We start from the raw sequence: 14,865 nt of genomic DNA, 5'->3' as shown, positions 1-14,865 counted from the left end.
TAGATTAATTCACAAACTACTTGAAAAGTTAGGCATTGCCTTCATCTTCATTTCATTTAAAATATACTGTAATGGCATAGAAATACTCAGATCTGATAGAGTATGTACATCCAAAATAGAGAGCTGAGAAAATTTTCTTGATCCTACCATGGGATTTTAAAAACAGTTTCACTGAGAGATAATTCACATGTCAGACAGTTCAACCATTTAAAATGTACGACTCAGTGTCTGTTAGTATATTCACAGCATTGTGTAATCATCAGCACAATCAATGCTAGAACATTTTCACCACTCTGAAAAGCAACCCCACATCTCTTAGCCGTGACTGCAACCACTCTCCATGTCTCTCCACCTACCCCAGTTGTAGGCAACCACCATCCCGTTTTGTCTCCATAGATGTGTATGGTCTGCATATTTTATATACACAGAGTCATACAATATGAAGTCCTTTCTGACTGGCTGTTTTCACTTAGCAGAATGTTTTCAGAATTTTATCCATGTTGTATCACGTATCAGTAGTTTCTTCCTTCTTATTTTCTAATAATAGTCTATTTCATGGCTACACCAGTTTTCCATTCATTCGTCAGCTGATGGACCTTTAGGTTGTTTCCACTTTTTGGCTATTATGAAAACAGCTGTTGTGAACATTCATTTACAGGTTATTGTATGGATGTATGTTTTTATTTCTCTGCCATTGGACTTTATCCTAGCGTTAATTGGGCAGATGTCAGCCCCAGTTTTACCCATGCTGTCCTTCCTGCCTTCTCAGTTCCTGCTCATCTAGCCTCATTCATTCAGACCTGGCAGGCAATTTCCTCTTCAGGAATCTTTCTCTGGCTGTTCTGACTCTCACTGACCTTATATCTCAGCATCCGTTGCCCAGTCTGCAGAATAACTTAGCCCTTAATTTGACATGGCTTTTATTTTTAATGGAAGATAATTTTGTCTCGTCATAAATTTGCTTAAAGGGAAAATAATATCTGACATGCATGTCACCTATCCTTGTATAAATTGAAAATATTTTAGCTTGGCAACTTTTAGCATAGAACAAAATATACCATACCAATGATTTCTTCTTTGAGACATTAACACAGTAAGTCTTTTATTCTAAGTGTATTTTTAGCAATTAAATATGAAATTAAAACCAATTAGTCTAATAGAGGAGAATTGTTCAATCAAATGCTCATGTTTTTCTCAGTATGAAAAAAGAATCTAAATTTGCCTTCCTTCACTATTTAGCCAAAACTGTATTTCTGGATGGTTGCCAGTTTGTCAGCTGAACAGTTCTGGGTGCAGCTTGTCGATGAAAGCACAGCCCCTTAATCCGAGCGCTCAGCAGAGTACTCGTGAAAGCAGTGCCACAGCAACAGCTTCTGGGAGGGAATTGATTCAGAAGCCTTGATTTAGCAATGGAGTCCAGGGTTTTCAGCTCCGTGGCTCAGCCTGTCTCTGCTGGTCATGTCGGTTATGGATTACTCCATCCAGGAGGTGCTGTTTACATTGTACTACGTACATGACTGTTGCCCACTGAGTCATATGGAGAGAAAAGTAAGCTATAAATTATGCACTCCCCATTTGCTGCCGCTTTCAGTGGTGTGAAGAATGATTCAGTGCAGCTCTAGGAGACCACTCCCGTTGGAATGCCACCTGCCTAACGTGTACAATTGTCAAGATATAAAAAAGTAAAAATTACCATGCTAATAGCAAATATTATCTGTAGCTCACTATGTACATGGACTCTTCTAAGTGCTTCTAAGCAAATCTTATCTGTAGCTCACCATGCACCATGTACTCTTCTAAGTGCTTCATGTCAGTCCCCGGTTTAATCTTCCCAACATCCCAGTGAAGTAGGTGTATTATTCTCTCCATTTCATAGATAAAGAACCAGAGACACAGAAAATTAATTTGCTCAAGGTCACACAGCTAGTATCTGGTAGAGCTGGGATTCAGACCCAGGCCTTCTGGCTTCTGTGTAGAACTGCCTCTCAAACCATTCCATGGAACACCTGGTTGGTGAGGTGGTTAATGCCAGTAATTCTAGCACTTTGGGAGGCTGAGGCAAGAACAGTGCTTGAGCCCAGGAATTGGAGACCAGCCAGAGCAACATAAGTGAGACCCTGTCTCTACAAAAAAAAAAAAAATTTAACAGTTAACTGAGGCATGGTGGTGCATGCCTGTAATGCCAGCTACATTGGGAGGCTGTGGTGGGAGGGTCGCTTGAGCTTGGAATATCAAAGCTGCAGTGAGCAGTGATCAAGCCACTGCACTCCAGCCTGGGTAACAGAGCGAGACTCTGTCTCATAAATAAAATATTTTGTATAGATTCCCACAGAATTGAGTTAGACATCAGGCATAGAATTATTAGCCACTTGATGTCTGCCTTGGGAGTAAAACATATAATAAGGGACAGCTTTAAACCATCTCAATCAATAGCCTCTAACTTCTCCTGAAGGTGCTTATTTCATGAGTTCCTAAGCAAGAGACTACCTGGATAAGACATTTGGTGGACACCATTTTGAGATGAAGAATCTCAATTAGGAAGAAGGGAGATCTGTACTTGACTGGAGCTTCCCAATGATATAGTTGAGTGTCCCCCAAAAGAAACTTTAGAACAAGATGTTCATCATGCCCTATCTCTATGGAAAAGGACATTCTTTAAAAGAAAGCAAAGGCAAACAATTGATAATCTGATTCTCATGGGAAGGTTTTCATTATAAAAGAAAAAAAGGGCTGGGCACCATGGCTGACGCCTGTAATCCCAACACTTTGGGAGGCTGAGGTGGGTGGGTTACCTGAGGTCAGAAGTACAAGAACAGCCTGGCCAACATGGTGAAACCCTGTCTCTACTAAAAAATACAAAAATTAGCTGGGCGTGGTGGTGTGCAACTGTAGTCCCAGCTACTTGGGAGGCTGAGGCAGGAGAATCACTTGAACCCAGGAGGTGGAAGTTGTAGTGAGCAGAGGTGGCACCACTGCCCCCCAGCCTGGATGACAGAGTGTGACTCCATCTCAAAAAAAAAGAAAAAGAAAAAAAGGACAAAGTACCCTGGTCCAAAAAACAGAAAGAAAAGAAAGAAAGACAGAAAGGAGAGAGAGAGAGAGAGAAAGAGGGAGGGAGGGAGGGAAGGAAGGAAGGAAGGGAGAAGAAAAGAAAGAGATGAAAGAAAGAAAGGAAAGGAAAGAAAAAGAGAAAAGAAAAGAGTATACTGGTCAATATCCTAAGGGTAAGACAGTTCCCCTTCAAGATTAGAAAATAACACTATACTCAAAGTAACATCAATAAGAATCAACATAAAATAGACAAGATTCACTATCTACTAAACTAATCTGCACCGAGTAGCAATGTATGAGTGTGTGGTTGGCAACATTGTCTACAATATGTGTGCTAGAAGGGAAGAGGCCTCAGTAAAAAGGTCAGAGCTGGAAATGTATATTAGGGAATCTGGGTTAACATTTTGAGATTTTAGGAGTTCTGAGAAAGTGTAAAAAGAGGAGTAGCAGCCGGGCGTCGTGGCTCATGCCTGTAATCCCAGCACTTTGGGTGGCCGAGGTGGGCGGATCATGAGGTCAGGAGTTCAAGGCCAGCCTGGCCAACATCATGAAACCCCATCTCTACTAAAACTACAAACAATTAGCTGGGCAAGGTGGTGGGCATCTGTAATCCCAACTGCTCGGGAGGCTGAGAAGGATAATCGCTTGAACCCGGGAGGTGGAGGTTGTGGTGAGTGGAGATCGTGCTGTTAAGGAATCAGGAGGACCAGAGAGAGACCTTGGGGTGTATACAGGAGGATGTCTTTATTGAGTGCACTCAGACCCAGCAGACTCAACATCTGACAAACTGGGCCCAGAACAAAGACAGCACTTGACTTTTATACACACTTCAAAAAGGGGGTGGGCTAGCTTGAAGCAGGCTTACAGTTACAGTGGTACAAAAGCAAGGATACAGAGGCAGAACAATTAATTAAATTGTGACAGGTTCATAACTCAGGATTACACATGACCTTTGCCAAGCAACCCAGATGTCTGTTATCTAGGTTTTGCTCTAAAGAGCCGTACACTGGTTTATCTCAAGTTTCAGTACAAAAAGTGATGAAAAATAGATCTCTGGATGAGACCATGTGTCATAGAGTCCAATGGAAGGGGAGAAACAGGATAATAGAAAAGCCACAAAAAGTAGACAAAAGTTATTATTTGTTTATTATAGAAAAAATAAACTTCGTTTGAAGAGAAATGGTTAAAAGACACCTAAAACCTACAGGTGAATACGTACAGAGAATGACAGTACTTAGCTCAGCCTGAAGATAGATGAGGATCAAAAATGTAATGGGAACTAGATAAGAGTTTTCTAAAAATCATCTTAATAAGATGTAATTTAACTTGGAATATCTTAAACTATTAATGACAATGTTTCTAGAGCATCTTTAAAAACTAAAATGTAAATATAAGTACTCTTAATTTATTTCACTAACCCTTAGTATTTCATGTGCAAAAACTCTCATTTTTAACAAACATTTTTGGTAATTTAAACTTCAGAAAAGATAATGATGGAAGTGTGAATCATTTTTAGCTGTTTTAAGAAAATGGCTAGTTTTGAAATCTGTCCTTCTTGGCATCAGGTTTATAAAATGCATTTTATACACCTGCCTAAATACATATTACTCATCAACTTATGAGAAATAATATTTTTAAGATAGAAGAAGGTCTCTAGATTTTATAAAAATAATTTTAAACACTTTTTTTCAAGCCTGAAGGAAAACGTGAAGAATTCGGGAACCTTTTTGAGTTAATATCACTGGAGTATAATGTGGATCAAATAAGAAAGAAAAATCATGAATTAGAAGAAGAGACAACCGGGTATGGTTTTCATATTGAAGAACATTTTAACCATTTATTAATTGGTTTAATTCTATCTTTATTTGACTAAAACGTAGACACAAATTTATTTTATATCAGCATTTTCATGAACGAATTCTATTTCAAAATGCATTTCAGAAACTGACAGCACAACTTTATAGGCATACGAGCAGGAGCCCATGACCCCTTGGACTTTTTTGTTGGAATTATTAAAAAATCAAATTTCAACATAAAAACACAATAAGTGGTGAAAAATAGATCTCTGGATGAGATCATGTGTCACAGAGTCCAATGGAAGGGGAGAAACAGGGGGCGGAAGTCAGATGAGCTGCTGGGGTGAGGTTGGGATGAAAAAAATTTATATTAAAAATATGTGAAAAAAAGAAATAACACAATCTGAAATTGTTTTTGAATGCCAAAATGTTACACTTATTTTTATTTATTTATTTATTTATTCATTTATTTATTTATTTATTTATTTTTTGAGACAGAGTCTGGCTCTGTCAGCCAAGCTGGAGTGCAATGACATGATCTTGGCTCACTGCAACCTCCACCTCCTGGGTTCAAGTGATTCTCCTGCCTCAGCCTCCTGAGTAGCTGTGATTATAGGAGTGCACCACCCCCCTTGGCGAATTTTTGTGTTTTTAGTAGAGATGGTGTTTCCCCATGTTGGTCAGGCTGGTTTCGAAATCCTGATCTCATGATCCACCTGCCTTGGCCTCCCAAAGTTGGCATGAGCCACTACACTTGGCGACATATTGTTTAATGGTTTTGAAAACAATAATGACAACGCTTTGGACATGTAATGTCAAGTGCACTCTTCATTATCTAGTTTGAATTTTTATTTCTGAAGATATTTTTGCTGTATTTGGTCATGTTTTCTTCCTTTCGTAGTATTCTTCTCTTCTGCATTCAAATTTTTTAAAGACCTATTCGTATCATTCTTTAACATCAAAATTTATCTTGATATATAGCTTGTATTTTGTTTCTGCTTCTTTCTTTTTCTTTTAGATATAAAACATACGGAAATTTACTCATTTTACATGGGTACCTCCCTTGTATACATGAAGTATACATCTTACTAAACTTCTGTTTTATAGAAATAAATATTATGTATATATAAATATATGTATAACCTAAAGAAAAAGAGTAAAATGGGCATTCATATTTTGATAACAGATTATTTTTAAAAAATGGAATGTGTCTTTGAAGCCCTGAACACAGCTAGTTTTCTATTTATTTACTGAGCACTTAAGTTGGTTCTCTGATTCTATTCAACATTTTTCTGTCATTGTCTTTCTCTACATGGTTTTGTATCTCTTTCATTTTGTTGGATTATGTCAGTAAAGATCTCTAGATCTCTTCTTCAAAGTCTTTAAATCATCACATATCTGTCTCCACCTTTCCTTTTTTCTAAAACTGCCTGTTTTCTTTTTCTCCTCAACTCAGATATTAAAGATGTTTCCTTACTTCTCTTTCTCTACATTGAATGATCTCCTTGATGCTTTTTGTGTGTACTTTTTTTTCTTCTTATAAACTGTGGTCAACGGATATCAAAATGTATTTTTGTGTCTTTTTCAAACATGTATGTGTTTTTACATTTTTTATCTTGGTTACTCATCTCTGGGTTATGGTTTATGTTTACTAATAGGTCATTTTATCTTAGCATACCAAAATGGATATGAATAGTTTATTTATAAAAAACTGTATGGTTAGGCCAGGTGTGGTGGCTCAGGTCTGTAATCCCAGCAATTTGGAAGGCTGAGGCAGGTAGATCATTTGAGGTCAGGAGTTCGAAACCAGCCGACCAACATGGTGAAACCCCATCTGTACTAAAAATACAAAATGAGCCAGGCATGGTAGCACATGCCTGTAATCCCAGCTACTTGGGAGGCTGAGACAGAAGAATCGCTTGAAACCGGGAAGCAGATGTTGCAGTGAGCCGAGATCATGCCATTGCACTTCAGCCTGAGCAACAAGAGTGAAATTCCATCTCAAAAAAAAAACAAAACTGTATGGCTATAATATCACTTTACCTGCTATATATGCCATAAAATTGTTCTGCATATTATTTACCTAAGATTATAATTTCATATAGAATGCTTTCAAACTATGTTCAGTTGAAACTGAGAGGAGCACAGTTTATAGCTTTGTTTCTTTGATATGCCATAACATAATATCTGTTTAAACAATTATTATTTACTTTTACAAATAATTGACTTACTAAATCTGTACATTTCTGCAGATATAAGAAATGCCTAGAAATGACAATAAATATGTTAAATGTATTTGGAAATGAAGACTTCAGTTGCCATGGAGACTTAAATACAGATCAACTGAAAATGGATATTCTGTTTAAGAAGCTAAAACAGAAGGTAATTTTTAAAAAATAATTATTTTATCTTAAGGTCTAGGTTACATGTGTGAGACGTGCAGGTTTGTTACATAGGTAAACGTGTGCCATGGTGGTTTGCTGCACCTATCAATCCATTACCTAGATATTAAGCCCCGCAGGTGTTAGCTATTAATCTTGATGCTCTCCCTCCTGACCCAAACAGGCCCCAGTGTTTGTTGTTCCCCACCCCAAGTCTATGTGTTCTCATCATTCAGCTCCTACTTATAAGTGAGAAGATGCAGTGTTTGGTTTTTTGTTCCTGTGTTAGTTTGCTGAGGATAACAGCTTCGAGTTCATCCATGTCCCTGCAAGGAGCATGATCTCATCCATTTGTATGGCTCCATAGTATTCCATGATGTATATATATACCACATTTTTTTTATCCAGTCTATCATTGATGGACGTCTGGGTTGATTCCATGTCTTTGCTATTGTGAATAGTGCTGCAATGAACATACAAATACATGTATCTTTATAATAGAATAATTTATATTCCAATATAAGGTAATTTTAAATCAGATTGGGGATTAAAACTCATGTAATTTGGGGAAATATTAGTGCTGGAAAAACCCAAATTCTACCAAAATATGTTTAAGGAAGTTTATTCTGAGCCAATATGGTGACAGTGGCCCTGGATTACTGAATCTCAAGAGCTCTTGAGAATGTTTCATGAGACAGTCAGATTACAGTTTGGTTTTGTACATTTCCAGCAGACAGAAGGTATAGGGAAAATCACAAATCAGTATGAGGAAGGCAGACACTGGCTCAGCCTAAAAGTGGGACATCAAAAAGGAGGGGCTAACAAGTCATAGGTGGGTTTTGGGGATTCTTCAGGTGACAATTGGTAAAGAAAACTGTTGTCTAAAACTGGAAATAGGTAGAAAGGAAGGCCTTAATTAAGATAAGGTGGTTACGGAGGTTAAGGTTCTTATTATGTAGACAAAGCCTCATAGCTGGCAGCCCTCAGAGGAAATAGAGGGTAAAAATATCTTTTCAGGCTTTAAATGCATCAGGCTCTTAGTTAATCTTCCCTAGATCTGGGAAGACCTAGAAGGGGAGAGATTGGGCTACATTAATGAAGACTTCTCACAGATGCAGTTTCCCCCACAGAAGACAGCTTTGTACGGCCATTTCAATTTCTTGGTCCTGCAACAGCCATTTCAAAATGTGTCAAAAATATATATATCTGGGGGTAAAATACTTTGATTTTTTTCAGCTTCTTCTCTCTGTGATGCTGTACCAGAATCACATTAGAAAGTAAGCCACGTCATAAGAGTTAATAAAACCTGTCTGATGAGATTTGATAGTTTGAAGGGTGTGATTCCCAGACCCTTTAGATAGAAATTGGGGCAAAAGAATACAAGGTCTTTCTCCTCAATATAAATCTCTCAGTGCTTTAAGCGGTGAAAGATTTTTCATTTAATTTTACAGACTTGATGCTAATAAAAAGGATACTTTAATGTATATATTTCTTTACTGAGAGCTTTCATTTCACTTAATAAATTCTGTCCTCACCATTTATATATAGAAATATATATATTTCTATACAAAATATATATATAATACATATTAGAATATATTATATATAATATATATAATATATATAATAGAATAGAAATAAATATATATAATATATATAATAGAAATATATATATATATTTCTATACAAAAGACATGCTGTTGATTCTCTTATGTCTTGAACCCTGGCCAGTGGTCTGAAACCAAGCAGCCCATGTCTCCAGATCACTAGTACCAAATAAATTTCAGGGTGTAACAAGTTTATTGAGAAATAATTAACACACCATGCAGTTCACTCATTTAAAATATACAATTCATTGACTTTAGTATTTTCAGAGTTATGCAGTCATCATTACAATCAATTTTAGAACATTTTCATCACCCTAAAAACAAACCCCATATCATTTAGCCATATTCACTAGTTTTCTGTTCCTCCCTCAGCCCTAGGTAACCACCCACCTTCTTTGTATAGATTTGCCTATAAGCCTCTAAAATAAAAAGCAAGTGGTCTACTGTGACTGGCTTATTTCACTCAGCATAATTTTTCATGATGCATCTGTGCTATAGCAGGTATTGATGCAGGGTTTTTGCTCCTTAATTCAGCTAAATCTGGGTTCTTCTCTCATGATCAGGAAAAATTAGGCACGTGGACACACTGAAGGGTGAGGAGGACAGAATTTATTAAGTGAAAGCTCTCAGCAAAGAGAAGGGTCCTGCAATCAGATTTCCACCTCACAATTGAATACCAGGACCAGCACACATGAGCTGAAGAGGCCAGGCTCCTCCTCTGCATAAGGCATGAATTCCTGGTGGCTCCACCCCAACCCCCCGGTGCATGTGGGCCTCTGGTCCGCTGCTGGCATGTCCAGGCAAAACCCTGTGCAGGTTCCCTTATCTACACCAGATGTTTTGTCCGGTGTAGACACTTGTGGGCCCGGTTGGAGATTCTCCTGAGTAATATTCCATTGTATGGATAAATCAAACATTTTATGTATCCATTCATGAGGTGATGGACCTTGGGTTCTTTCCACTTTTTGACTCTTATTAATAATGCTGCTGTAAACATTTATGTATAAGTTTTTGTGCTTACATATGTTTTTATTTTTCTGGAGCATATGCTTATGACTCGAATTTCTGAGTCATATGGTAACTTCTTGCTTAACCTTTTAAGGAGCTGCCAGTTTGTTTTTCAAAGTGGCCGCACCCCTTTACCTTCCCAGCAGCATTGGATAAGGGTTTTAATTTCTTTGCATTTTTCCTAACACTTATTTTCTCTTTTTTATTGAAGGTTTCATCCTGTGGGGTGAAGTGATACCACAAGTTGGTTGTGATTTACATTTTCCTAATGACTAATTACATTAAGCATCTATTAATGTGCTTATTATCCATCTTTATGTCTTCTTTGCAGAAATATCTATTCAAAATCTTTGCCCATTTTTTAAATTGAGTTATCTTGTTATTTACGAATTGCAAGCATTTTTTATATATCCTATATATGTAAGTCCCTTATCAGATATATGCTTTTCAAATACTTTCTTCTACTCAGTGTCTTACGTTTTCACTTCTTGATACTATCTTCTCAGGCATAGCGGTTTTCAATTTTGAAGTCCATTGAATCCATTTTTCCTTTGGAGTCATAGCTAAGAAAACACTGCCAAATGCAGTCACAAAGATTAATATCAGTATTTTCTTCTGAGAGTTTTATAGTTTTAGCTGTTACAGTTAACTGTTTTATTTTGGGTTAATTTTTAAATATGGTATTTGGTGAGAATCCAACTTTATATATATATTTTTCACATGCATACCCAGTTGTTCCAACACCATTTGTTGAAAACTATTCTTTTCCCATTCTATTTTTTTGTTAACCTTGTATAAAATCAGTTGACTGTAAATGTGCAAGTTTATTTTTAGATTATCAATTCTTAGCTTGTTTATGTCTATTCTTAAACCAGGACCAAATCGAATTTAATGAGAAGATTTTTTCCAAGCATGTTGCATGTTACCAGTTGTCTTATATCATAATAAAAGTTAAATGTAGTGGAATATTTACTTCACCTTTTGTGTCTTAAAGAAGTCTGTGGCCAGCTTATACCTTACTTACTCTAAGACATGATGGCAAGTCAGGCTTACAAGACACACTTTATTTCTTTTTTTCTTCATTCAAACCTTCAGTCTCTTATCCAGTGCCTCCCTCTATAGTTTCATTTTCAGTAAATTTTGGTCACAGGATCTGCTGACATAGTCTACTATTTAGTGCATTATGTTTTGCTAACTCATTATAATTCATAGAATCATCCACAGATGTTTACCATCCAGGAAGGAGAAGTTTAAGTCTGAGCTGCCAGCTTTCCTCAGTGGAAACCAAGTGAAGTCATCATCTTCCAGTTCGCAGATCCTCTTGCCATGTGGTAGCTGGTTCTCTTGAGTAGCACTGTGGCTAATCCTTTTTTTGGTGCAGATCTTGCATTCTCAGAAACCACAGTTTCCTGCATAAACCTCCTTTTCCTGAAACAGAGATGCACAGCTCTGCTTTCCAGCTCAGTGGACGATTCTTGGAATAAAAAGTTTAGCTCATTCCAAGAAAAAGTTTTAGGAGTGCAGCAGTTAAAAATCAGGTAATATTCAGGCAATTTATCAGAGACAAATAGTAGATTAGTATTTTGAATTTCAAAATTTCAGAGGCAAGTTTTGTGCTATAGAGAAGCATTGTGGTGTAACATAGAGAGCAGACGATCTTAACTTCTCCATACAACAAGCCTGGAGTAAAGGAGAAACTGCATTTGATGTCTTAACACTCAAAGCACACTATGTTTATATTACTTCTGTGAAGACTAAAAATCATTCCATAATGTTCTTATTGCCTCATTGAGAAAAAGGAAAATGAAAATTGAATACTAGATTGATTAATAAATACTCAAAGCTGCTTCTTTTAGAATTTTCATTAATTGAAATCAGGTAAATGTCTGATTTTGGTTATGTAACCAAGTATTTCTAGTTGTTTTTCAAATCATATGTCTTCTTGCTTCGCAGTCTTATTTCGTGAGTTGAGGGGAAATTGTAAGGAGACACCCTTGCCTTGTTATCAGAGTTCGTAATTGAAAGGAGTTTTAGGAAAAGTTCCTCTTCATCTGCTTATGTATCTCTCCTGGTTATCTGCTGCTTCTCAATAATGTTTGTCATCAATAAATTAATCTCAACATTTATTAGATCCTACTTTAAAGGAGACTCTTTTCTGCTGCATAAGTTACGTTTCCTGTTGTCTCTTTTTAAAACGTATTTTTCTAACAATTACCCAGAGATTTTTAGCTTAACAGAAAAACATTAATTTTGTTCATCAACCTGTGGTTTGGGAAAAGGTTGGCCAGGACAGCTTGTCTCTGCTCCCCTCAGCTTCCCTAGGAACAGCTGATCATTTGGGGAAATGGCATCATCTGAAGCTTTGCTCACCCATGCGTTTGATGGTTGATGCTGGCCATTGGCTGGAACCTTGCTTGGGGCAGGCAGCATGAACACTGACGCTGGCACTCCCAGGCTGTCTCTGTGGTCTGATCTCTCTCACAATCTGGGGGCTGAGTTTGAAGGGAAAGCAGTCTGAGATAGGGAAGCCACATGCTATCCCTTTTACTGCATTCTATTCATTAGAAGGAAGTCAGTAAGGATGGCCCAAATTCTGTTCTTTTAGTGGGATGAATATAGCTTCTCTTTTGTTTTAATTGACAAGTATATACATAATTATGGGCTATAAAGTGACACTTTGATACGGGAGTATAGTGTGTAAAGATCAAGCCAACTAGCATATTTACTACTTCAACCATTTTTCATTGAATTGTGAACTTTCAAAATCTTCTAGCTTTTTAAAAATATAAATAAATCATAGTTAACCACATTCACCCTACAATGCCACAGACCACCAGAACTCATTCCTCTTATCTAACTGTGATTTTGTAGCCATTAACCAGACTCCCCGCCCCTACTTCTGTGAGCTTTTTTGCTGTTGTTAAGAGACATGGTCTTGCTAGTGTCCTCTGCTCTCCAGGCAACTGTAGTCACCCAGACCAGAGACAGTGATTTGATCATAGCTCACTGCAGCCTCAAACTCTTGGGCTCATGTGATCCTCCCACCTCAGCCTCCTGAGTAGCTGGGATTGTGGACACGCACCATTGCACCTGTCTGATTTTTCACTTTGTAGAGATGTCTCTCTGTGTTGCTCAGGCTGCTCTGGAGCTTTTGGTGTCCAGTGATTCTCCTGCCTTGGTCTTTCAGAGTGCTAGGAAATTACAGGCATCAGCCGTGTCGCCCAGCCCTCAATTTTTCTTTAGCTCCTACACATGAGTGCGAATGTACAGTATTTATCTTTCTGTGTCTGCACTTAACGTAACATACTCCAGACTGATCCACATGGCCACAAATAAAAGGATTTCATTTTTTATATGGTGTATAATATTCCATTGTGCATGTGTACCACAATTTTTTGTCCATTCATTTGTTGATGGACATGAAGGTTGATTTTATACATTAGCTGTTGTGAATAGTGCTACAATAAACTTATGAGGACAGGTATCCTTTCGATCTATTGTTTTCTTTTCTATTGCCTGAATACCCAGTAGTGGGGTTGCTGGATCCCTCGACAGTTCCATTATTAGTTTTTTGAGAAAACCTCATGTTGTTTTCTAAGTGGCTTCACTAATTTACCTTCCCACCAACACCATGTAAGAGTTTACTGTTCTCTGAAACCTCACCAGCGTTTGTTATTTTTTTTTTTTGTCTTTTCCTCGATAGCCAATTATTCTAAATGGAGCAAGATTATATCACATTGTAGGTTTGATTCTCTAATGATTAATGACACTGAACATTTTTAAATGTATTTATTGGCCATTTGTATTTCTTTTTTTCTTTCTTAAAAAAGAAGAAATATCTAACCACATCTTTTGCCCAATTTTGAACTCAGTTTATTGTTTTTACTCTCAGGGTATTTGAGTTCCTTGTTTATTTTGGATATTTGTCTTTTATTAGCTGAAAAACTTGAAAATATTTTCTTCCATTCTATAGGTTTTCACTTCACTCAGTTGTAGTACTGTTTGTCTATCGTTTGTTTTTTGCCTGTGCTTCTGATGTCTTACCCATATAAATCTTTGTGCAGACTAATGTCCTGAAGCATTTTCCCTATGTTTACTTATAGTAGTTTGATAATTTTGGGCCTTACATTTCAGTCTTCAATTGATTCTGAGTTTATTTCGCTATATAGTGTTAGATAGGAAGCTAGTGTCATTCTCCATATGGATAGTTTTCCCAGTGTCATTCATTTGAAGAGGGTGTCCTTTCCCCAATGTATGTTCTTGGCATCTTAGTCCAAAATCAGTTGGCTGTAAATATGTGTATTTATTTCTAGGTGCCGTATTCTATGGCCTTTACCCCAAGAATCATTACTTCTTAAAATGCAATTCAAATTAGCATGAAATATTTGCAGTTTAGGGAAAGGTTTATGGCATCAGAATCCTTATTTTCAGGATTCATTATTTTGTGTTTTTTGAGATATGGTCTTTGTCTGTCATCCAGGCAGAAGTGCAGGGATGTGTTCATAATTCACTGCAGCCCTGAACTCTGGGTACAAGCCATCCTTTTGCCTCAGGCTCCCAACTAGCTGGGTCTACAGGCCTGAGCCACCATGCCTGGCTAATTTTTTAAAATTTTTTTGTGGAGATGAGTGTCTCACTGTGTTGCTCTGGCTGATCTCAAATTCCTGGCCTCCAGTGATCTTTCTGCCACAGCCTCCTAAAGTGCTGGGATTACAGGCACAAGTCACGAGGCCTAGCCTAGAGTATTATATTATTTTCAAAGTCTTATTCTGAGAGCCATTTATTGACTTTGGCCTAAATAACAATATGATAGCTCTGAAACTTTTTTTGACAAATTTTGGGGAGTGGCCATGAGGGAAGGGATTGGACACTTTTCACTAAGAGATCACTTTGGCCTAAATAACTCAATGTGATAGCTCTGAAACTTTTTTTGACAAATTTTGGGGAGTGGCCATGAGGGAAGGGGTTGGACACTTTTCACTAAGAGACCACTCAGTGCCGTTTCAGGAGGAACAAAAACGA

The 14,865-nt window shown here is 37.4% G+C and overlaps 1 protein-coding gene across 2 annotated transcripts in view; it reads left to right on the top strand.

Annotated features, from left to right (window-relative positions):
* LOC105498991 (ankyrin repeat domain-containing protein 18B-like) overlaps window positions 1–14,865 on the top strand; it is a 71,779-nt gene that overhangs the window by 42,421 nt on the left and 14,493 nt on the right. For both annotated transcript variants that reach the window (XM_071077486.1, XM_071077485.1), the window contains exons 12-13: window positions 4,745–4,854; window positions 7,100–7,229. In XM_071077486.1, coding sequence (XP_070933587.1) covers window positions 4,745–4,854; window positions 7,100–7,229 — 240 coding nt within the window. The remainder of the gene's footprint in view (window positions 1–4,744; window positions 4,855–7,099; window positions 7,230–14,865) is intronic.

Source organism: Macaca nemestrina, chromosome 14, assembly GCF_043159975.1.
Source record: "Macaca nemestrina isolate mMacNem1 chromosome 14, mMacNem.hap1, whole genome shotgun sequence".
NCBI classification, from domain to species: Eukaryota; Metazoa; Chordata; class Mammalia; order Primates; family Cercopithecidae; genus Macaca; species Macaca nemestrina.
Note: the sequence above shows the minus strand (reverse complement) of the source record. Positions and strands in the feature narration are given on the sequence as shown.